The sequence below is a fragment of the Hyperolius riggenbachi genome, chromosome 9, assembly GCF_040937935.1.
Source record: "Hyperolius riggenbachi isolate aHypRig1 chromosome 9, aHypRig1.pri, whole genome shotgun sequence".
Lineage (NCBI taxonomy): Eukaryota > Metazoa > Chordata > Amphibia > Anura > Hyperoliidae > Hyperolius > Hyperolius riggenbachi.
Genome location: NC_090654.1, coordinates 252,474,787 through 252,499,971, shown reverse-complemented (window position 1 = coordinate 252,499,971; position 25,185 = coordinate 252,474,787). Strand labels below are relative to the sequence as shown.

The following is a 25,185-nucleotide window of genomic DNA, read 5'->3' as shown; positions in this document are numbered from 1 at the left end:
GACAGTGGATGAGGCTGCGGAAATGGCCGATGCCTACACCGCCCATAGAGCACCTGAGTCCCGGAGGACTACTACGCCCAGCTGGAGAGGAGAACAGAGGGCTAAACCTGTTTCACCCAGCACCCAGAGGAGGCAAGCACCGCTGTCTCCTGGATTCAGGCAACCAACCACTGACACTCGGAAATGCTTTGTATGTGACAGGGTGGGTCATATCAGCACGACTTGCCCAGAGAGGAAGAGGGAGGCCCCAAAATCTAGTGAGGCCTCAAACGCCAGTGAAGTCCCAACGGCATTGTGTGCTACCAGGAATGCCACTGGCTATGCAGAGAATCTGCAGCTTGTCACGGTTGGGGGTACAGTTGCCACTGGGCTGAGAGACACTGGAGCAGAAGTGACTCTCATACATCCCCAGCTTGTGAACCCGGAGCAGTACATACCTGGGAAAATGATTGCTGTCAGAGGAATTGGGGGTGTCACCCCCGCCATACCCACCGCCTTGGTCCACCTGGACTGGGGGGCCGGCAGCGGATTGAAAGAGGTTGGGGTAACTGACAAAATCCCCACCAACGTTTTGCTGGGTACTGACCTGGGACGGTTAGTGGCCCGGTATGAGCCTACTCCAAACCCTGTGGGGCCTGCATCCCCCGCAGAAGTTCAGGACTCTTGCAAGGTACTGTTTGATAATGCTGTGCAACTGGGGAGTGCTGGTGAGGCCCCAGGGGCTATGGACTGTATACTAGGAGCCAGCCCTAGTGAGTCTCCAGTGCCTAGGCCTGGAGTGGAACCTGTTGATACAAAGAATGCAGAAACTGAGGAGGTCATTTATGACACACGGACTATCGAGGCGATCGATGCAAGAACTGGGGATGATACTTGTGAAGTGCTGAGTAGCAATGTGTGTAATGATACCGATAATGTGGATGTTTTCTGTGATGTTCTAAATGTCAATATGTATAAGACGGATAATGTTGATATCATATGTGTTGTGCTACATAATGATGCTTGTCCTGTGGACACTCCGTCGGCTGCAGGAGTAACCAGCAATGGTCGCTGGGCTGCAGCAGATGGATTGCCCACTGAAGGGGCAGACGGCACCAGGCCGGGTCTTCACCCTTCAGATGGTTTTAAGACAAAATGTGACGTGATTTATGATGTGTGTAAGGTGGGCACTCCCTCAGCTGCAGTGGTAACCCGCAGTGCTAGCGGGTCTACAGCAGAGGGACTGTCCACCGAAGTGGCAAATGTTGCTGGGTCAGCCACATCCAATTCGGAACCTGGCCCGGATGGCCCAGGAGCCTCTCCGTCTGCAGCCTTCCTAGAATGTGTGACAGGCAGCACTGAGCTCTCTGGGGCTGTTCGATTTGACAGCAGCCTGGAAGAGCTCAGGGGGCTAGCCAGCAGGTCACCAGCTGGGAGGGGCAGGTTGAGAGGGTTCTGGGAAGTTATTCCCTCGGAGCTGTCCGAAGTGGAGGAGGCAGACCGGCAGATACTCGTTCCCCAAAGGGACCGAGAGATAGCTCCTGCCACTATAGAGAGAGTGCGTGTAGCGACGGTTGGAACCCTTCCCCAGTTGCAGCACAGTCTCTATGGTTGCGAATTCACGGTCGCCACTGACCCACATTCCCCTGGTTGGTTACGTCAGGTTGCCAAGGGCAACGACACATTGCAGCAACCTGACCTAGCTTTCCAGTCGTGTAGCTTGGAGCTAACTGACAGGTGGGGAACCCTCCTGAGGATGCTAAAGGGTTTCCCCACCCGGCCAGGCCGTCAATGTAGGCTTTGGCAGGATGATGCGTTAGATTCACCTGCCAGCGCCATCTGGAAGGGGAGCAATCATGGGAATGCGGACGGGCTGTCCCGTCAAGCAGAACCAACAGTGTAGGTGCTGGCAGGATGATCTGGGAAGATCGTCTGCCTTGCACCAAGTTAACGGCGGAGGTGTGGAGATATATTGGGGTGCTGATGCTGTTAAGGATAATACAGTAATATATTTTCATTTTCCCATTTTTATATCTGCTGTGGTATGTCAAAGGTGTAGAGATGCAGGCTAGATTCATTGACTGTTCCTGTATTTGTGTGGGTGGGTCACTAGACCTACATTTGCATCTAAAGAGGTCTTCAGTGAATACGACCAGTCACCTATCACACAGGACATCCTGCTGCAATGTGAAAGCCTTAATCAATTGTCACCTGTAACCTGGGGAGATTGGAAGTGAAGGAAGTCTTTTGTTTTGTGTGTGTGCTATAGTACCCTTTTCATGTATGTGGATCTCTGGAAATCCCATTTATGTCTGAGAACGGAGACAGGAAAACGCCTTAATCAAGTTTTCACCTGGAGTTGAAAGCCTAACTTCACAATCTTTGATGTATAGTAGACTTTTACCTGGGAAATCAAATTATGTCTGAGGATGTTATTAAATCTAGCTTCCCCCCGTCCACACAGGCTTACAGCCTCCAGGCGTATTTCATAGTATAAAACCGCAGCTAGGATAGCCACAACTCGTAGTTCTTGGAGGTAGCTCACACGGCTAGAACTAACCTGGTTCCTGACCAGAAGTGCGTACCGCCCGCAACAACACCAGATCGATACGCTGGTACGTTTATTTCCCGTTTATTTTGGTAAGCAAAATCGCTTTGTGTGTTATCTTTGTACATTTTATCTTGTAACTATTTTTACTTGTTTTTTTTGTAATCTCTTTGTATATCTTCAGTTTTGCACTGTTCTATGTTTTTCTAGAATATTAAATTATTATTTAATAAGTTTGACTTCTGCCGTACTAAACTAACCCTCATAGCCTAGAAGAGACTGAAGTGTAACCGTGTATAAGTTCATGCCTAATTGTACGCTTGAGCAACACTACCGTATGAAATTGTAATTGCATTGTGTGTGGGGGCGTTTGTCATACGTTGGCCTAAGCGCGCAGCTGACCCAACGTACGAACAACGCCAGTGCGAGTAGCGACAGCAGAGTGGCTAACAGTATCGTTCGGAACGACTGTTAGTGGGTCTTTGCTTCACGACAGTGTAAGATTGCAACTGTGTGTGTGTGTGGGTGCGTGGCGTTCCCGTATTTGGCCTAAGCGCAAAGCTGACCCAGATACGAAAACGCGGAGTGCGCGCTGAGGACTCGACAGCAGAGTGGAAGTGTCTAGCGAACAGCTAGTGGTGGCAGTGAGAAGTGTTTGAGGGGTTCCAGCCTTGTTTGTAGCTTAAATAAGGCTGTTCCCCGCTTAATCTGGTCAAACCCGCAGTCGGGAACCGTATACGCAGGCGTGCCGCGGGCCGGTTCTTGACATTAACCATCTGACATTGATTGATTGCTTCAGTCGATTGGTCCAGATGGAAAATTTTGCTCAATTGCTGGCGGGTTGGGAGTGCGTCGCTAGCGGCGTTGGATCCACGTAGCCACGCTGAGTTACAGATTGCCCAGCAAGCTCCTGGTGAGCCAGACCTCCTGGTTTCACCATGAGGAGGGCTCAAAATCTAACCCCTACTATGGTCATTGTGGTCGAAGGCCAATTTAGGGTGAAGCCAATTACTATCGTATGCAAACCCAGCTGGTGTGTGCTCCACAAGATGCCCTGGGTGTATAGATGTTCTGGGTTTCCAGAAGCCCAAAATGTCCCTCTCTAGGCTTTCTTGGAATCCAGTACTTTTATACAGCCATGGCACATTGCGTATTGTAGTTCCATAAGAACATTTCCTATTTACTGGTGCCTAGGAACCAGGGTCTAAAACTGTTCAGAGATCTATGGATAGGCCCTAAAAATGTGCAGGACTAAAAGTAATGGATCAATAAATAAAATAACATGCAATTCCTTTTTGTAATGTATCCAAGAATAGGCCTCTTAAAAGGTTTGTCTTGGAAGCCAAATACTGTAGCTAGCACTCTCGGCATTGGTCTACTTGAGGTGAACCAGCAGGAAACATCATAAGGAACAGTTCTCCAATCACAACACCCTCTGTAACTTTGTAATTGGCCCAGTAGCGTTTGTGTAGTTATTACTACAACATCTAAAACGTATAGGTTTGAGAGGTTGCTATCCACCCAATCACATTACCGGAATTTCCCTAAGAAGTTTCTTGCTGGCTCACCTCAAGTAATTCCACACTCCCACCCTGCAGCACTAAGGTCCAAAGTTTACATCCTGGCCAGGACATGATTTACATTAAGCTTATATGTTCTCCCCATGTTTATGTTGGTGTCATCTGAGCACTCTGGCTTCCTCTCATTTACCAAAACATTCTAATAGGTCAGGGGTGTCAAATTCAAATACAAAGTGGGCTGAACACTGGGATCGAGTTGTGGGCCAATCTCAATGTCTAGTGGCAATTAGACACCATTACAGAGTTCCCTGGTGTCCAATAACTCACTTCCATCCCCCTAGAGTTCCCTGGTGTCTAGTGACCCTCCCTGCCTTGTACAGTTCCCTGGTGTCTAGTAACCCTCCCTCCCTTGTACAGTTCCCTGGTGTCTAGTAACCCTCCCTCCCTTGTACAGTTCCCTGGTGTCTAGTAACCCTCCCTCCCTTGTACAGTTCCCTGGTGTCTAGTGACCCTCCCTCTCCCTCGTACAGTTCCCTGGTGTCTAGTGACCCTCCCTCTCCCTCCCTTGTACAGTTCCCTGGTGTCTAGTGACCCCCTCCTGCTCCCCTATACAGTACCCTGGTGTTTACTGGTCCACACTCCCATATACAGTTCCCTGGTGTCTAGTGGCCCCCTCCTTCCCCTATACAATTCCCTGGTGCCAAGTCCTTTCCTACTCCCTCCTCCATATGGCTTCCCTTGTGATCTAGGCCCTCACCTCCATACTGTAGCTTTTCTGGTGGTCTAGAGTGGGCCAAACATAATGCAAAGTGGGGAAACCACGAGGGCCAAATCGGATTGCGCGGTGGGCCAGATTTGGCCCACGGGAAGGAGTTTGACATGTATTTTCTAGGTTTATTGATGGAGCGATTCTGAGTGACCATCATTAGTAAAGTTCCCAGATCATACTACTATTGAGGTTCATGAATTGAGTGCATCTGAAGAACCATGATTAGTAGAGATCCCAGAACATACCATTACTGTACAGTTAATTAAAGTGCACCAGAGCTGAATGTAATAAAAAGATTTATACATACCTCGGGCTTCCTCCAGCCCCATCCGCTCGGATTGCTCCTCTGCCACTGTCCTCTGCAGCTACAAGAACCGGGTCCCCGCAGTTCCGTTAGTCGGCTCCAGTCTATGAAGAAGTGCGCCCTCTACGTATCTCTCCAGCGCACTTCTTTTACGTCAGACTGGAGCCGACTCTTGTAGCTGTGGGCAGCGGAGGACGGCAGCATGGGAGCGATCTGAGCGGATGCAGCTGGAGGAAGCCCCAGGTATGTATAAATCTTTTTATTACATTCAGCTCTGGTACACTTTAAGCAATTCTGAGGAACCCCGATTTGTAGAGATTCTATCCTAAATTTCCAGTTTTGTTTTCTCCACAAACATGAGAATTGTGGGAGGCTGAACTGGACTAATGAGATTCCAGCAATAAATGACCGGTTGTCAGCTTAATCATTTACTCCTGGAATCTGACTAGTCCCATGCAAAGTTCCAGTCTGACTCCTCTCAGGGCTCATTTCCACTATAGCGAATCTGCATGCGTTGTCCGCATGCGGATTCGCACAGCCAATACAAGTGGATGGGCCCGTTTCCACTTGTGCGTTTTGCTGAATGTTTGTGTGCGGGGAAAATCTGCAGGGCATAGCCGTCAGAATTCGCTCCCCGCACACCGCTAAGCGAATCGCATACAATGTATCTTAATAGGGAAATCGCATGCGGTTTTGGCATGCGTTTTCCCCCGCGATTTCACATGCGATTTTGCATAGGAGGTAATGTTAATTTACACAGGCAGTGACATGGTTAAAATCGCCCACCTACTAGACTATGCGAAATCTCATGCGAAATCGCGGGAAAAACACATGCAAAATCGCACCCGCATGTGATTTCATCTGCGGCGATTCCGCACCGCACAAGTGGAAATGCAGCCTCATTCTGGTTCTCACAGATCAAAAACTTATGGGAAAGGATTATTCCATCCCCCTCAGAACTAATTGGTGACAAATTGTTTCCTGTGCTAAAAGCTCTGCAAAAAAAAAAAAAAAAAAATGCATATTAAGAATAGCAATACCAGCCTCCTCAGGCATTGCCACATACATCTATATTGTACACTCATTAGTAAGCCAAATAAGTAATGCTCTATCATACTGCTGCCACAATTTAAAAGGAACCTGAGTTGTGAGAACTATGGAAGCTGACATATTTATTTCCTTTTAAACAATACCAGATGCCTGGCAGTTCTGCTGATCTTTCTGGTCAGCAGGGTCTAAATCGCACCCCTGAAACAAGCATGAAGCAAATCTTGTCAGATTTGTCATAGACCCTCTGATCTGCATGCCTGTTAATGGTCTATGGCTTAAAGTATAAGGGCCCGTTCATACTACAGCTATTAGCGAGCGATTACCGCTAATCGCCAAAGCGCTAGCGCTATTTAAAGCGCCATTGCTATTTTAGCCTATGGCAGTGATGTCACTGCTGCGATTGGTGCCAATCGCGGGCGTTTTGCGATTAGCACAATTGCAAAACGTGTTACATGCAGCATTTTGCCGCAATTCTGGAGTGATTGCAGTACAATGTTTATAAAGTGCTGACCACGATCACTCAGAATCGCGGAAGTGTGAGCAGTGATGTTACTGTGCTAAAAACACCTGCACAAAACGGCAGTGCTAAGCGCTACCGATTTGCAATTTATAGTGTGAATGAGCCCTTAGCTGCGGAGGAACAGCAGGATAGCCAGGCAATGTGCATTAGTTAAAAGGAAACAAACATGTCAGCCTCCATATCCTTCTCACCTGGGTTCCCTTTAAATCATACTATTTACCATATCCATTACGAGTAGCACCATCATTTTATGGTAAATAGGTCTAAAATGTTGAGCTGTACCTGATTTTGCATGCAATGGTCAAAACAGACACACAACCATTTTAGGTTGAGCACTACAAGTGCCAGCATGCCCGCTTGTCCACATTCCACTGGTTTACAAAGACACCCTCAAGCATGAAATATTTAGAGCAGGAGTGAAGTGCTGCTAGGTCTTGCTTGTGTATGAATCAGCTTAACATCAGCTCCTGATAAATAGCCAGATTGCCCATAGCAGGTTCACCCACCCACAAGGCACCTAGGCAGGTGCCTGGGGCACAGTGAGTGTCAAAGGGCCCGGATGCCGCCTTCTCTGGTCCCCTCTCCCACCTCAGCTTACCCAAAAGACTGTCAAGGGAGCCAAGGCTGCTACCTTGCCTTGGGCCCCAGTCCATAAACCTTCTCTGAGGTTGTCCTCATCTTACCTGCTGGGGCCAGGTCCACAGTGGTCAGGAGGAGCAGCCCCGGGATGAGGCTGGCCAGTCCGGGGTTGACCATACTTCCTCACCGCGCAGCCATGCCTCTCGGCTTCACACTGGCTGTGCACACAGCGGCGATCCCCGGCTCTAATCCCCGCCCTTCTTCCGACCAATCACTCGGGATCACCTCGGCCAGCTGTTGCGCGGCGACTTCTGCAGCTGTTCAGCGAGTGACAGCGCCGCTTTCCCCGGCTACAGGTCCGGGAGACATGCTGAGCGATGCAGCAGGAGGAGCTCAGAATCCAGAGCAACAGATGATTCCCAGCGTTCGATGAATGGAAGTCAGTGAGCGAGCCTTGGTAGAAGAACGCATGTACGGCAGCAGCCCACTCACTTTTCTGTAGCTCTCCCAGGAATGAACCTGCGCTGATCGCCGCCTCCTCAGTGCCCAGCAATACAGCTGCACTGATCACCTCCCGAGTTACCAGCAATACAGCTGCACTGATCAACTCCCGTCCCCAGTTCTCAGGAATGAGCCTGCACTGATCACCTCCCCAATAACCAGCAGTAAATCTGCACTGATCACCTCCCCAGTTCCCAGCAGTAAAGCTGCACTGATCACCTTCCCAGGGCTGCACTGATAACCTATTCTGGGATTGAACCTGCACTGATCACCTTCCCAGGGCTGCACTGATCACCTATTCTGGGATTGAACCTGCACTGATCACCTTCCCAGGGCTGCACTGATCACCTATTCTGGGATTGAACCTGCACTGATCACCTATTCTGAGATTGAACCTGCACTGATCACCTTCCCAGGGCTGCACTGATCACCTATTCTGGGATTGAACCTGCACTGATCACCTTCCCATGCGATCTCACCCCCCTGCTAGCTGTCCACGTTGCAGAAGAATCCGAATGTCACACACAGAGGCGCACAAAACTCTGAATAGAGTGCACAAGTCCATCCACTGCCGCTGATTCAGAAAACAAGAAGAGGTACCGTTCCCATTCCAGCCTCAGAGAGCCCCGATGTCTCCTCCTTTTCCTGAGCAATACAAAGTGCTATCTATACAAGCAAGACTGAGCGCAGGGAGTGCAGCAGGAAGAGGCGTGCAGTAATCCTGAGCCTGGCTTCCCTGTGTAGGTGCTGCTGTGTGAAGCGCCCTCTGCTGCACGATTGGTAGTATTACACTTCGATCAATGAAAATTGTTCGGTGTGTTCTGCAGACCCAAGCAGAAGGCAGCGTCCATGTGTTTTTAATCTTCCTCTGATAGAAGGATTGCTTGTGATCATTTGGGATATTTTATAATGTTTGCCTTCTAAGTTAAACCCTTTTTTATTACAGTTAAAGTTCCTTTCAAGAGGTCTGTTATTTTAGAATCAGCATTATTTATTTCGCCGAATACAACGCAGGTTGTACCCGGAATTATTTTTGGCCCATACAGGGTCGGAGATGGTAAACAATTTAAAAAAAAGTACAGAATACAGTATTATTATTATTATTATTTAGTATTAGCGCTGTACAGAGTATATATTGTCTTGTCACTAACTGTCCCTCAGAGGGGCTCACAATCTAATCCCTACCATAGTCCTATGGCTATGTATGTATCATAGTCTAGGGCCAATTTAGGGGGAAGCCAATTAATTTATCTGTATGTTTTTGGGATGTGAGAGGAAACCAGAGTACCTGGAGGAAACCCACACAAACATGGGGAGAACATACAAGCTCCTTGCAGATGTTGACCTAGCTAGGATTTGAACCGGGGACCCAGCATTGTAAGGCGTGAGCACTAACCACTACGACACCATGCTGCCCAGTATATAGAGTAGGCATATAGGCATCAAATAGAAACATAGTGGAGGAGGACCAGAGTCCAGAGGGAGGTGGTCTGAGTGCTATGTGAACATAGCAGCTGCGCAACCGCAGCACTCGACTGCTCTGCTGCGATTCAGACGCTTGCAGTGTATCCTTGGGAGAAAGGGAGAGAGAAAAAGGGAGAGCGAGATGGAGAAATCCCTGTTAGGCCCCTCTCGCTGGGGCATTTTCATTGTGTTGCGTTATCGCACAGTAACGCTCGTCAATGAAAGTCTATGGGGCCTTTCATACTTAACCGGTGCAATGTTGTGATGTTCTCGCTGCATAGCTGCCACTAGGGCATCTGTGCGCTTTTGGGTGGCTTGCATGGCCACATGCGGCGGACTGTAAGTCACATAGGTCTATGGCTAAGCAGCTTTTATTAAATGGTTTTCGTGTCGGCCCTGCGGCGCGCATACGCGGAAGCATATTTTTCCAAATCTGTGGGAGGTCCACACATGCACAGAAGACCCAGACTGGACCCAACTGTGACTGTTACCGGGGCTGATCACAGCTGAACGGCAGACCGTGGGAGGACGGCATGGTACTCAGACGTGCTTATGGAGCTGGAGGAAAGTATAAAATCTTTAGACTTTAACGTCTCTGGTTTACTTTAACCTTCTGGGGACTGGGCAGCGTAAATGCTACGCCGCACTTGTGGCTGCCTAACTCTGATGCAGAGTAGGCAGGGCCGGACTTACCATAAGGCACTGTAGGCGCGTGCCTACAGGCGCCTGATGCTGGAAAGGCGGCTCACTCTACTCCGCCTCCCTCCTTATGCAGTCCTGATGAGAGTGTAAATGAGAGGTTACTCATCCTGCTCTCTGTATTCCACTGGTGAGGTCTCCCTTGAGTCAGGGGCACCTCTAGCTACTTTAATACTGCGGCCTGTAGCTACCTCTACATCTCCCCTCAGTGTCGGGTGCTGTGCAATCATTCCAAATCGGGGTGCAGGGGGGTGCATCCTCATAAGTTTGTCTCGGGCAGAAAAAAGTCTAGAACCGGCCCTGGCTGGCTGGCATCATGAACTGGATGGCATCTGTAAGGAATGCCACACATAAAGGTGTCTAGAAGTAGCTCGGTGACGTTAATGGCCCATACTCACGGGCTACATTTGTGGCCTGTCGCCAGCACACGTGAGCGTGTGCGCGACAGGCCGGCGACAGCTCCTCGCCAGGTCCCTCCACGTACACACGCGGAAGAGGGATCAGCTGTGCGACGGAAGCTGTCGCCGACGTTCCTCCCCCGCCGCCCGGCGACAGCAGCGACGAGCGACAGTTCGGGGTGCACACCCATGTTGCGCCTCATACTCACGGGCGACAATTGTAGCCCGTGAGTATGGGTCATAAGGCCCAAGGATGGAGGACCTGAGACGAAGCATGGGTCAGCGAGGGCAGTAGTAATGCGTGGCCTCCGGTCAGCTCAGCTATGACCAGGTTGAACACATTTGCAAATGAAAAATGGCTATTTGTGCTTTTTCTGACACATCGTCAATTTGGAATTTTATTCTGCTGCTATGACACGAATGACTGAGCAAACTCTAGGAGACACTTACAGTGATAACAGAGATCTGTATCAATACTTTACAATGTTGAAAGTAAATCTGAAGCTAATCAAAAGGAAAAAAAGAAACTTACCAAAGAAAGGGCAGACTCTGGGTCCTAATGAGCTTTCCTGTTCCTCTTACGTTCCCTGTGTTCCATCGCTGGATCCCCGATTCAACTCTCCCGCCGTGTGAGGCTTCAGAAGTCTTTGGTAGCCCGAGTGCTCTCGAAGACGAGTGGCTCCATACTGTGCATGCGGGGGAGACAGCGTGCTCACGTATGCGCAGTACGGAGGGCCTGTCTTCGGGAACACTCGGGCTACCAAAGATTTCCGAAGCCTCGGGTAGAGGCAGAAAGCAGTCTCAGACCTATCAATCAGAGACTGCTAACTAGGGAGCTGGCACAGAAACGACGGGACCAGGAGAGGAACGGGAATGCTCTATAGGACCCAGAACCTCCCCTTTCCTTAGGCAAGTATCTGTTTTGTGTTTTTTTAAGTTGGCTTCAGACCCAAAAAACCAAACATTTTTGTGACTTAAAGAACAACTATCAACTAAACTGTTTTTCTGTAAACCCCATATACCTATAGAGCTTTTAGCCAGCAACCAGTGGCATAACAATAGGGGCTGCAGGAAGTAAGGCGTGACACTTAGAGATCGGACCTCCGCGGTGGAACGCATGGAGGTATGCCTGTGTTCCTGCCGCCGCTGTTGCCACCTATTAATGCAGGAGGGGAGCTCAGTGAGCAGAGAGCCCGAGGTGAGAGGGGGGAGTGTCCCCCCGTCGATGTGGGGGCCAAAGCTCTCCCCTCATGCTGCGATCCTTCCTGCCCCCCCCACGGACCCAAAACGACCCTGATTGGACCCTGTGTCAGCATCGGGGGAAGAGGAGGCAGAGCTGAACTGTAAACTCACTGTAAACTGTTTACTTACACAGAGAGATACAGACAGGAACACAGAGATCCGCTGATGATTATTTACACACATTTGAAGCTGTATTTCTTTCTATTATTCTGAACAGATTCCAGTCACAGCATTAGAGCCAGTGAAGATTGTTTCTGTATGCTGGATGCGCTGGGCACAGTCCTCCATAGTAATGCCTACAGAGAGAACTGTTCTCTGAAAATTTCATTTTCGTCATATAAAACATGAAAAGATGAAAAAAAAGCCTTTGTATTGCTATTTGCTAGTAATACTGGAAATATATGTGACTTTTAAAATTTTTGTTTGATAGTTGTCCTTTAAGCAGCAGGTACAAACTAGCTGCAGTGTTTTGGCAGTTCAGCCCTAATGCAGTCTTTTTTTTAAAAGTATAAGACAGAAGATTGTATTGGTAAAAGGATGCCTGGATCTGCATTCGTGCTGGTGTAGAAATAGCTGCAGCATCTCTCAGAAGCGTGTCTGAAGGTCAGGTACCGGAATACGCTCTCCTATCCAAATGACTCAAGCCAAAATTACTCTGCGGACCGTGGAGCTGTGCCTAGGATGATTCACTCATTGGTGTTTTATGCACACAGCACATCTGGAATAATTTAGGCAGAGGCTGCCTTATCTCATTATCAGCCTGAAGAGGAGGCTAAATGACCATGAAACATATTGCAGGTGTCTCACAGATTTCCAGTAATGTCTTGTCTCCAAGTGCACCACATCCATGACTGTTTCTTACATAAGGCATGCCTAATTCCAGACCGGGGTCATCCAAAAGTCCTTAAAGTTAATGTAAAGTGAAGAAAAAGAACCAAAACGTATACTTAACTAAGGAGGGGGAAGGTTCTGGGTCCCTCTACTGCTCCCTCTACTGTTAAAACTTCCCCCAACAGGAAGTAAAGTGAAGCAGAAGCCCAGAGCGGAGACCGGGAGAATCGCGCCGCCTCCGGACGCTCCAGAGATTGTGAGTCGATTTCATAGTTTGCAGTGTAGGCAGCCAATAGATCCCTCTGTGATCAGATTAGATCACAGAGGGATCTATCTGCTGGTCGATCTGGTGGCGATCGACCAGTGTATGGCTGCCATCATCTCCACAGGATCTTGGCAAAAAATGAATGCAACTCTGGACAGAAGTAAATGCTGTGACATTGCAGAAGCTTATCGAAACGATGCCACAATGAACAAGTGCTGTAATCAAAGCTGAAGGCGGTCCAACAAAAATGCAAAGCGATCGGGATGAAGAAAAGAGTGCTCTATTGTGCATTAAAGAGAAACTCTGACCAAGAATTGAACTTTATCCCAATCAGTAGCTGATACCCACTTTTACATGACAAATCTATTGCATTTCACAAACAGACCATCAGGGGGCGCTGTATGACTGATTTTGTGCTAAAACCCCTCCCACAAGAAGCTCTGAGGACCGCGGTACTCTGGGCAAACTGCCACAATGTAACAATGTTCACAGACAGGAAATGGCTGTTTACAGCTGTCTGTAACAGCCAAAACAGCTAGGAGCAGCTACATAACCTGCCCACAGTAACAATGTCACCATGTGATAAATGTCAGAATGTAAGTCAGGGAGAGGAAAGATTTTACAATGAGCAAACACTGACTAAATCATTTATACATAATTATGGTAAAAATGAAGCACTTTTTTTATTACATTATTTTCATTGGAGTTCCTTTTTAAACCAATTATAATATTCTGTGAAAATTAGTTCCCTTCGGGTACTTTCACACCTAGGGCATTTTGCGTTTTTTTTGAGCGCCGGTGATTAAAAAAAAACTCCCTAAAATCGCGAGTGCAATAAATCTTTATGGAATAGTTCATATCAGCGTGTTTCGTCAGGTTTCCTCTCAGCATAGTGCTGCATGTACCATTTTTAGGGCATTTTTGCTACAATGGAAGGCATAGGAAAACCGCAAAACGCTCACAAAATCGCTTTGTGCTGCAATTGCATTCGCGTTTTCAAGAATAAACACATTGTATTTATTCTTTTCCGGGTCAAAGAGTTCACAAATGAAAAAATAGAATCGCTCTGCAAAAGTGCTTTAAAAAGCGTTGTACACAAAATCGTAGCGTGCAGGTAAGCGCCGGGAGGGGGACAAAGAAAATCACTCACAAAATCCCAAAACGCTTGCGATTTCGATTTCAGATGTGAACAAAGCCTCACAGGATAAAAGCATTAACACGTCTTCGTCAGATGACGCTGGCTGGGGCACGTCTTTTTCAATGTGTCACAGCCATTGCCATGACGGCAGAGGCGTATCTAGAGGGGTGCAGGCATTGCTTGTGCCACGGGCGCCACAGCACCATGGGCGCCATGCCTGCCCCTGTGCTGCACCAGCCTTCCTGCTTCAATGCCTGCCTGTCATTCAGACCTCAGATCAGATGAATGCTGTTATCTGGGGAACATGACTACCTAACCTATGCATGTAGGGCGCACTTTGCTTAGTGTTAGAACAGAGGACAGAGAGTGAATAACAAGAGCCATTTCCAAAAAAGTAACTTCAGCAATATCCTGAACCAAAGCACACAAGCAACCATAACACATGTACACAAGAAATTATGCTGTTTTTAGAGGGGAAGGGGGCTCTGACTGAGGGGGGGGGGGGCACAATTTCAGTGTTTGCCATACGCGCTATATTACCCAGATATGCCCCTGCATGACGGCTGTACACAAAGGGTGGTACAGGCTTGAGGCACGATGGTTCCCTCCCCAACACTGCTACTGCTATCTGAGCGCACCCTTGTGGCTGGCAGCTCAAGGCCCTCAAGTGATTTTAGTCTGCCAGGAGAAAAGTGAAATATAAATGTTGTCTATTTCTGTCTGAGCGCATGATCAAATTGGAGTTTACTATTAAAAAAAATCCAACTCTTGCATGTCATGTGAACTGTGCATGTAACACACACATACACGTTGACCATCTTGTGGTGTTTAGATTGTGGTGCAACCCTCTTGTGGTGTTTAGATTACCAATATTGATGTAGTGTTAATGCTTTTTTTTTTTCCTATGATAAATGAGCCAGAGATGACTGGGATGTCATCTGACATTTGGACAGAAACTAGTAAATGAGGCCAAGCATGCCTCCCTATACCCTTACCAGTGAAAGAAACAGCATTATAGTGAACTGGTCAGGGGTGCTTAAAGGCAACAGAGCATCTGAAACTAAAAATACACTGCTCAAAAAAATATAGAGAACACTTAATGGATACCCGAGGTGACGTGTGACATGATGAGATAGACATGAGTATGTACAGTGCCAAGCACAGAAATAACTATGCTGTGTTCTTTTTTTCTTTCTCTGCCTGAAAGAGTTAAACATCAGGTATGTAAGTGTCAGTTCCTGTCTGAGTGAGGACTAGGTCAGACTACAGTGTGACCCTCCAACTACAAAACACTTTCCTAACAGAAAATGGCTTCTGGGAGCAGGAGAGCAGGAGCGAGATAAAAAGGGTCAATAGTTCATAGGTTTTAGCTCTGGCACACTTCAATGAATATGTCATTCAGCAAAAACAATAAGACAGTAAAAACGTAAAAAGTAGATTTAGATATGAAATAAAACTGTGGAGTATCTTAAAAAGTCATTTTTAGGAGGAGGATAAATACATTTGTTTATTTCATTTAGTTTATTTTCACCTCGGGTGTCCTTTAAACAACACAATGTAACACCAAGTCAATCACACTTCTGTGAAATCAAACTGTCCACTTAGGCCTCTTTCCAGGGCCGGCCCTAGACTATTTGCCGCCTGAGGCAAAAAAAAAATTTCCGCCGCCCCCCGTGGGGGACGCGCTCTGGGGGGCCGCCGAGCTGGAGGGGTAGCTGGCAGGACGGGGGTATTGGGCCTAGCGGCGGGGAGGGGGGTCGGACCCCCCCCTCCCTCGCCTGGGTCCCCCGTGCTCCGCTCCCCTCCAGCCTTAAATACAAGCAGCCGCTATGTGTAAGAGGCACGGGCGGGTAGGACTCACCTCTTCCTCGTTCCAAGCGTGCGCTCCACTGACGTCACTTCCTGCAACGCTGCAGGAAGTGACGTCAGTGGAGCGCACGCTTGGAACGAGGAAGAGGTGAGTCCTACCCGCCCGTGCCTCTTACACATAGCGGCTGCTTGTATTTAAGGCTGGAGGGGAGCGGAGCACGGGGGACCCAAGCGAGGGAGGGGGGGGTCCGACCCCCCTCCCCGCCGCTAGGCCCAATACCCCCGTCCTGCCAGCTACCCCTCCAGCTCGGCGGCCGGCTCCCCGCACCCACGGACGGGCGGGTGCCGCCCCTGGAATTTTGCCGCCTGAGGCAAAAGTTTCACCCCGCCTCATGAGCGGGCCGGCCCTGCCTCTTTCACACCAAGGCGATGCGTTTTAGGGGACGTTAAGGTCGCATTACGTGCCCCTAACGCAACGCATGGCGGTGTTGAAGTTGGACGTCAGATTGAGCCGCGTTACGAGGCTCTTGGGGCTATCCTGGGAAGTCCGGATCTTTTCAATGATTCGGAGCATTTGAAACGGATCATTGAAAAGATCCGGATCTTTGAACCGAATCTTTGAATCATTTTACTAGGGAAGCAGGAAGCAGGGGTGCAGCAGAGTGAGAGGTGCAGGAGAATGATGGCACATTGAGGGTGCTAATGGGGAAGGGAGAGATGCAGCAGGAAGATTGTGCTTGTGCACAGAAGCTGTAGTTCCTGTTTCTTCCAGACATCTACTGTGAACCGAATCCTTCATTGTGATGATCCGGATGATTCGACTCACAAAAAAGATCCGGATCAAAGATCCGAATCGTTCATGATCTGGACAACACTACAGTGCATTGAATATTAATTAGCCATGTGGCTAGGAACAATAGCGACTCTCCCCATACTGAGAATGTGCAAACAGTCTAACGCAGCTAAAACCACATATAACAGCATGCTGCACTTTCTTTGAACGTCCAGCGTTACACTGTAACACACCATATGCTGCTGCAGTTTGCCCTGGGTTCCTCCTAATGCAAGACAATGCTAGCCTAGACCTCATGTGGCTGAGGTGTGTCAGCAGTTCCTGCAAGAGGCACTGATGCTTTGGACTAGTTCGTCCATTCCCCAGACCTAAATCCAAGTGAGTTCCATCCAACAACGCCAACACATTGCCCCACAGACTGTCCAAGAATTGGTGGATGATTTAGTCCAGGTCTGGGAAGAGATCCCTCATTTGCCACCTCATCAGAAGCATGCGCAGTCGTTGTAGGGAGGTCATACAGGCATGTGTATGAGTGCTCACACACTCTTGAGCCTCATTTCGTCTTGTTTTAAGGACATTACTTCAAAGTTGGATCAGCCTGTAGTGTTTTTTGCTACTTTAATTTTAAGTGCGACTCCAAATCCAGACCTCCCTAAGTTAATAAATTTGATTTACATTAACGTTTTTTGTGCGATTTCGTTGTCAGCACATTCAACTATGTAAAGAATATTTCATTCAGAAGCAAATTTTTAGGATATAGGTTGTGGAAGGAATGTGAATCAACACTCCTAATGAGAATAATATCAAAAGTAGAGATGGCTCGAACCTCCGATTTTAGGTTCATGAACCTCGAACGTGAACCTCTGCAAAAGTTTGGGTTCGCACGAACTTCGCGAACCGCAATAGACTTCAATGGCCAGGCAAACTTCAAAATCATTCTAGTTACAAGATTGATGGAAAAAGATGTTTCAAGGGGTCTAACCCCTGGAGAGGGGCATGGCTGAGTGGGATACACGCCAAAAGTCCCTGGGAAAATTACAGATTTGCCGCACAGCAGTGTTATAATCCCTAAAAGGCAGAAATCACATTGCATTGCTAAATTGGAGGCCTAAAGTGCTTGAAAATATCTTGCGTGTGTATACATGGATCAGCAGGTAGTGTAAGTAGTGTACTGCTTCACACTGACAGACCACCAAACGCAGGGGCGTAGCAATAGGGGTTGCAGAGGTAGCGACCGCATCGGGGCCCTTGGGCCAGAGGGGCCCCAAAGGGCCCTCCCTCAACTACAGTATTAGCTTTCTATTGGTCCTGTGCTCATAATAATAACTTCAATAGATACTTTGAATAGTGGTAATCCTTAACAAACTGTTTCCTATCCTTTTCTTGCACCTTTGACACTGTAGTTGCCCTTGGCAGGTTTTGGTGCGCCGTATCCAGGGGTGCCTCTAGTCATTTTGTCACTCCAGGCGAGAAAACCTGTGGCGCCCCCCCCCCCAAGCCCCTCCCCCCAGGAAAATAGTCATAATGCAGCATTGTTTCACCAGAAAATAATCATAATGCGGCGGTGTTTCATCAGAAAATAATAGTAATTATCGTAATTCAGAATCGGAATTCACCAGAAAATACACTTATTGCAGCAGCAGTTCACCGGAAAATATTCGTAAGGTGGCAGCGTTTTACCAGAAAATACACTTATTGCAGCAGCATTTCACCAGAAATTAATCATAGGGCAGCAGCATTTCACCAGAAAATAATCGTAATGTGGAAGCGTTTCACCAGAAAATACACGTAATCTGAGCAGAGGGAAAGAGTAGAGAGGGAGAGGCAGCATAAGATGTAAGAGGGGGGTAGAGAAACAGAGAGGGGGAGGGATAGACAGCATAAGATTGAAGAGGGTGCAGAGAAACAGAGGGGAGAGGGAGAGACAGCATAAGATGGAAGAGAGTGCAGAGGAACAGAGAGGGGTAGAGACAGCATAAGATGGAAGAGGGGGCAGAGGAACAGAGAAGGGAGAGGGAGAGACAGCACAGCACTAAAGCACAGGTTTACAGCTTTACCAGCCTACAGCCTAACCAGCTTTCAAAGAAAACTCTAGTATCAAAAGAGCAGGGCACATTCTAGCAGTTATAACAGTACTGGGAGTCTGCACACAGGACAGGAAGTGTTCTTAGCAGCCTGCCTGCATACCTTCTCTTCTGCCTGTGCATGCAGCTTATCATCTCTGGAGTAGTGATGGGTCGTTCGCGAACGAGCCAGCTCTAAGAGCCGGCTCTTTGCTGCGAACGACAAGAGCCGGTTCTCAGTTTTGAAAGAGCCGATGCCTCAGCCGCCCCACAGAGCTCTGCTTTGCTCTGCAATAAAGGGCGTTGAGGCATGTTGGGAGATGTAGTCCTCCTCTTGCAGCTTGTAGGAGTGTATGGGGCGGAGCAGAGCAGTAGCAGGAGGGATTGCCCCAGTCAGAGAAGCAGTCTGGAATTGTCATGGAGATGGGGGCGGGGCTTTTACTCCGATTCTGAGTGGTGTTTAGTGATATTTAAAGAAGAGCCGATTCAGAGCCGTAAGAGCCGGCTCTTTAATGGGAGCCGATTCAGAAGAGCTGATTCTCTGAAAAGAGCCGGAATTCCCATCACTACTCTGGAGCAGAAACTTCCCTTCTCCTGGGCTGTGTTGCTGTCTTGTGCGGGGGCGGGGCTCCAACACGGACACATCACATTCTTCTCTCTGTGACTGCATCTGTCCCCTGGCTGTCTCGCTCCAGTGTCTGTGTGCAGCCAGTGACACAGGTGGGAGGTCAGAGTCAGACTGTCGGGGGCATAAGCTGGCTGGCCGCTGGCTCCTGGTTTGACTGGCGTGGGGCGGAGTTAAAGGCTGGGCCACACGAGGTAAACACTTTACCTGTGTGGCTACTGAGAAGAAGGGGCACGGCTTTAAAGAAGGAGCCTGGCAGAGAAGAGCAGTATTGATTGCTCTATTGGCTTGGGAGAAGTGGAGGTGGAGGCACTGCTGAGCACATGGTAGCGTGCCGAGCACCGGCGACTGAGTCGGGAGGTAATATAATATAAAAAAAAAACAAACATGGTCACGGTAGCAGCGGCGGGGGAATGCGCCTTACCACCTCATGGCGCCTCACCACCTCATGGCGCCCCAGGCAACCGCCTATACTTGCCTGGTGGGTGAGACGCCCCTGGCCGTATCAATTGTTACGTATAGAGTGCTTGGGGGGGGGGAGGGCCCATTGTAAAACATGCATCAGGGCCCACCGCTCCTTAGCTACGCCACTGACCAAACGCACTGTGTAACGCACCGCAAACAGCTGTTTGTGTAGTGATGGCCGTGCTGGACTGGTGCGCACCATGATGGCGAGATCGCTCTTCCTCACTGATGTCAGGTAATGTCTGACTGCCTTATCAACTTTCGATGGTTTTTTCTCTACCATTGTCAAAGCTTACATCTATTTTTTAAAATTACTTTTTCTGCTGTCTGTTCAGTACCTTCAACGAGAATCTGTTATGGAGGGCAAGTCTGACATCCATTCAACTGTGTGATAAACTTTCTTTGGTACTTTCTCAGTACCATGGTGACCACGGGTATTGGGTCGGGAATCGGGGTTCGATTTCGGTCCAGAGTGAGAGCCTGAGAAAACGGCTACCACCACCACACATCCAAGGAAAGACCCAATGGGCCTGATTCACAAAGCGGTGCTAACAGTTAGCACGCTGGTGAAAATACCTTTATCACGCCTAAACTCAGTTTAGGCATGATAAGTTTAGGTGTGACAAGTTTAGGTGTGATAAGTTTAGGTGTAATAAGTTTAGGCATGCTAAGTTTAGGCGTGATAAGTTCAAGCACCAACTGGGTTAGCACCGCAGTGCACAGCTGATCAAAAGTTTTGCGCTAGCAAAGTCTGGTGCACTTCGCATAGAGTTTAATGGCACTGCTTTGCGTGGGGGGACTTTGCGCGCGATCTAAACTTATCTAAACTTATCATGCCTAAACTTATCTCACCTAAACTTATCATGCCTAAACTTATCACGCCTAAACTGGCTTTTCACCAGTGTGGTGCAATGGTTATCACGCCTAAAGTCTCTAACTTGGTTAGCACTGCTTTGTGAATCGAGCCCAATGTGTGTAATGTACCTGCCCTGACCGTGCTTTGTAGACCAGGCATCATTCTGTGGTCAGATGGACCCTTGACCCAACGCTGTGTGTCAGAGATGACACCACTTGCCTTTCAACATCATGGTACAGTTTGAGTATCATCTTTTTTGAGAAATAATTGCGGCCTGGTATCTTCCACTGTGGTGTCCCAATCGCCACAAATTTTTGAAAGGCCTCAGAGTCCACCAGCTGGTATGGTAACAGCTGGCGAGCTAACAGTTCCGCCAAGCCAGCTGTCAGACGCCGGGCAAGGGGGTGACTGGCAGACAGTGGCTTCTTCCCGCTCAAAGATTTCCTTCACGGCACGGACACCTGGCTGTGCTGTGGGCAAAGGAGCAGGAACGACTACCACCACACATCCAAGGAAGGCAGCAGGCATGGCACGCAAGTCCCAACTCAGGGAGGTAGTGACGAAAAATAACAATACAGGAAGACTCTTTCGAGGACCTGCTATATAATGATGAGACGATTACACTTGAAATCCTTTAACGACAATATGTTATGGAGGGCAAGTCTGCTATACATTCAAATGAAAGGTATGCACTGACTGCCAGGTATAATACAATGTGCAGTCACAGATGCAGTGAAAGGTATGCACTGACAGGTATAATAATACAATGTGCAGTTATACAGATGCAGTGAAAGGTATACACTGACTGCTGGTATAATACAACGTGCAGCCACACAGATGCAATGAAAGGTATGCAGTGACTGCAAACAGCTGTTTGTGTAGTGATGGCCGTGCTGGACTGGTGCACAAGATGGCGAGAGTGCAGGCGATAGCGGTTTTCAAGCCCATATGGTCGGGCTGAGGTAGCTCAATGACAAAACAACAGTGACTGATCGAATTTGGTTTGTCCACAATGAAGCAACAACCTTATTATCTTGGGTCAGGTGTGCCCCTTAACACACTCATATAGCCGGTCATTGCTTCATTGTGATACGCAAGCCCCTTCATCGCGGCAAGGTAACGATCACGAAGGGGAATTGACACATGTACATGCCTTTTGTTTTGTTCTTGCAGCCGCAGTGCAGCCAGAAAAATTAGGCAGGCATGTACACGCACCAGAAAAAAATTGTTATTGTTTTTGTTAGCGGCCGCTGCTAGCAGCGACCTTAAAAATTTAGGAATCCACCTGGAGTCCTGGACCCTGTTGGTGGTGGTGGAGAAGGCAGTCAAGCGGCCTGCAGGCAGAGATGCTATGTGGAGACTGGAGACCGACTTAGTTTTGGGGCAGGCAGTCACACGGCATTCAGACAGAGATGCTGTGTGTGGGGACTGACTTGGTCTTCGGGCAGGCCTTACGGTGCTTTGCAGATCAGGCATCCATGGTCAGGTGGACCCTTGACCCAACGCTGTGTGCCAGAGATGACACCAATTGCCTTACAACATCACAATACAGTTTGGGTATCGCCTTTTTTGAGAAATAATTGTGGCCTGGTATCTTCCACTGCGGTGTGTGGCTTTGCTTTTGTGTGCTGCTTTTCCTCAAGTGGTCATCCCATTGCAGTTTGTGCTTTGTCATCATGTGCCTTCATAATGAAGTTGTCTTAGTCTTTCCACGGCTCAATTTTTGGTGGCAGAGAGTACAGATGGCATTGCTCTCATCTGAGGCAGACACACAAAAAAATTTCCACACTGCTGAGCCCTGTGATGATGGCATTTGGTGGCTGCCGACTGAGTGTTAAGTGCCAGAATCAGCGCAGGAGGAGGAAGATATGTCACAGTTCCGTGCGGAAGCTGAGGAAGATGAGGTGTTCTGTGTTAGTCAATTACGTCCTGACAATCTTGGTGGTTGATGGCACGTGCCTTCTAAACACTGTACTTTGGTCCAGGGCCGCACGAAATCACAATAGCATGACCTCAAGCAGACCTGCCGGGTGGCCTGCCTCTGGCTCTGCCTCTGCCTGTTTTGTACATATTGGAGGGGATGAAGTGAAAGGTGTGCACTGACTAATACAATGTGCAATCACACAGGTGCAGTGAAAGGTATACACTGACTGCTGGCATAACAATGTGCAGTCACACATTGAAAAGGTATGCAGTGACTGCTGGTATGGTATAACAATGTGCAGTCACACAGGTGCAGTAAAAGGTATGCAGTGACTGCTGGTATGGCATAACAATGTGCAGCTGTCACACAGGTGCAGTAAAAGGTATGCAGTTTCTGCTCGTATAACAATGTTTAGCTGTCACACACACAGGTCCAGTGAAAATGAATGCACTGACTGCTGGTATATAATACAATGTGCGGTCGCTCACAGGTGCAGTTACAGGTATGCACAAACTGGTATTACATAATACTATGTGCAGCTATCACACACAGGTCCAGTGAAAATGAATAGTGCATTCATTGCATTCATTTTCAGTGGACCTGTATGTGTGACAGCTGCACATAGTATTGTGTACTACCAGTCCGTGCATACCTGTAACTGCACCTGTGAGTGACCGCACATTGCATTATATACCAGCAGTCAGTGCGACTGCTGGTATATAATACAATGTGCGGTCACTCACAGGTGCAGTTACAGGTATGCACGGACTGGTATTACACAATACTATGTGCAGCTGTCACACATACAGGTCCACTGAAAATGAATGCACTGACTGCTGGCATATAATACAATGTGTGGTCACTCACAGGTGTAGCTAGTTACAGGTACGCACAGACTGGTGTTACACAATACTATGTGCAGCTGTCACACACACACAGTTCCAGTGCCAGTGAAAGGTATACACTGAATGTGCTGGGCCTAGCACAGTATAGCAATTAGCAAGGGCCAGCTGCGACACACAGGGCTGTATAATGCAGTGTCTCAGTGGCACACACACACAAAAAAACAAAAAACCTCACAAGAACATTAGCTCTGAAAAGAGCTCTTTTTGTGGATCTTTTCAGCAACAAATATCAGCTAGGAGCAAGCTACAAGAGCCTAACTAAGCTTTCCCTAATCTCTGCAGCAACCTCTCTCCCTTCTCTCACTAACAACACAGCACACAGAGTGAGAACATGGCCGACGCTGCTGCTTTTATACAGGTGGGGGGGCTCCAGGAGGGAGTGCAGCCTGATTGGCTACCATGTGTCTGCTGACTGTGATGTAGAGGGTCAAAGTTTAGCCCAATGATGTAGTATAGGGGGCGGGTCGAACTCGCATAAAGTTCGAGTCCGATCGTGAACCAGCGATGTTCGTGCGAATAAGTTCGCATGCGAACCGTTCGGGCCATCACTAATCAAAAGCTTTAATAGAAAATTAATTTAGAAATACACACACACATTAAAACAGAAAGCAGGATGGCCATCCAGCGCAAGAGAGGTGTCGGCACTCTCACACAGAGTACTACCAGGGCCCCCAAATCTGAATCCAATAGTATAGCAATATCAGTTGCAAAGTGCTGCAGCAAGGGGACAAAGTTTATAATATCCAAACTATTCATCCAGTGACATATGCAATCATAAGGATATATAGTTTCCAGCAAAGCAATATTTCATTCTTTCATTCAAATTCCTATTATTTTTTTGAGCAGTGCATATAAAATGAACCTCCTCATAACGGAGGTTCATAATAGAGTGTGCTGTTGAGGTGACAAGTGTAGCAGATCCCATACGGTGGGGGGAAGGTGAGGGGGATAAGGAAGGAATGGGAGGGGGGGGGGGAGGTGTTTAGAGAATAACACGGTGGGTAAATTGATCACCCTGTGACTACCCACCAACCTCAACTGCACTCTCTATTACAAACCTCTCTTATGGGGAGGTTTATTTTATATATTTTTTAGCTTTAAAGAGAGTCTGAAGCGAGAATAGATCTCGCTTCAGACCTCATAGCTAGCAGGGGCATGTGTGCCCCTGCTAAACCGCCGCTATCCCGCGGCTTAACGGGGGTCCCTGATCCCCCAAATCCCCTCCGTAATGCGGGGGAGCGCTTCCTGGTTGGGGCAGGGCTAACCGCCGCAGCCCTGCCCCACGCGTGTCTGTCAGCGCGTATCTCCGCCTCTCCCCCGCCCCTCTCAGTCTTCCTTCACTGAGAGGGGCGGGGGAGAGGCGGCGATGCGCCGCTGACAGACGCGACTGGAGGCAGGGCTGCAGCCGTTAGCCCTGCCTCCAGGAGCGACCAAGTCTGCGACCAAGTGTCGCAGTGGGGGCTTTGGGGGTCAAGGGACCCCCGTTTAGCGGCGCTATTGCGGCGGTTTAACTATGAGCTCTGAAGCGAGATTTATTCTCGCTTCAGAGTCTCTTTAACAAGTTTGAAAATGATATAAATAAATAAGACATTCACAATGAAGCAGAATGTTTAAACTTGTGGTGGTTTCAGAACTAACTAGGTAGACTGAAGGGGGCCATACACTAGGCGACCAACCAATCGACTATCCAATTCGATTATTATAATCAAATTGGATGAAAATTGGTGCTGCCAAGTGCATGCCCGACCAACAAATCGACCAATTTCGGGACAGAAATTGGCTGCACGGTCGATCGCGCATGCTGGAAAATTTTGGGCCGAGGTTGGTTGGTCGGGTGCGCGGCGGTACGGCGGCCGATTTGCGAACAAGTGACGAGACGACGAAACCTCGCTGCTGCCGCCGCAATGTATAAATGTATGCAGTGTGTAGTGCATTTAT

General features: G+C 48.4%; 1 protein-coding gene across 1 annotated transcript in view; it reads right to left on the bottom strand.

Annotated features, from left to right (window-relative positions):
- The window catches only part of TYRO3 (TYRO3 protein tyrosine kinase), a 325,717-nt gene extending 317,252 nt beyond the window's left edge, over positions 1 to 8,465 (bottom strand). The window contains exons 1-2 of the mRNA XM_068254301.1: positions 8,179 to 8,465; positions 7,374 to 8,148 (exon numbers count right to left, since the gene is read on the bottom strand). Coding sequence (XP_068110402.1) covers positions 7,374 to 7,446 — 73 coding nt within the window. The 5' untranslated portion in view covers positions 7,447 to 8,148; positions 8,179 to 8,465. The remainder of the gene's footprint in view (positions 1 to 7,373; positions 8,149 to 8,178) is intronic.
- Between the last annotated feature and the right edge of the window lie 16,720 nt (positions 8,466 to 25,185).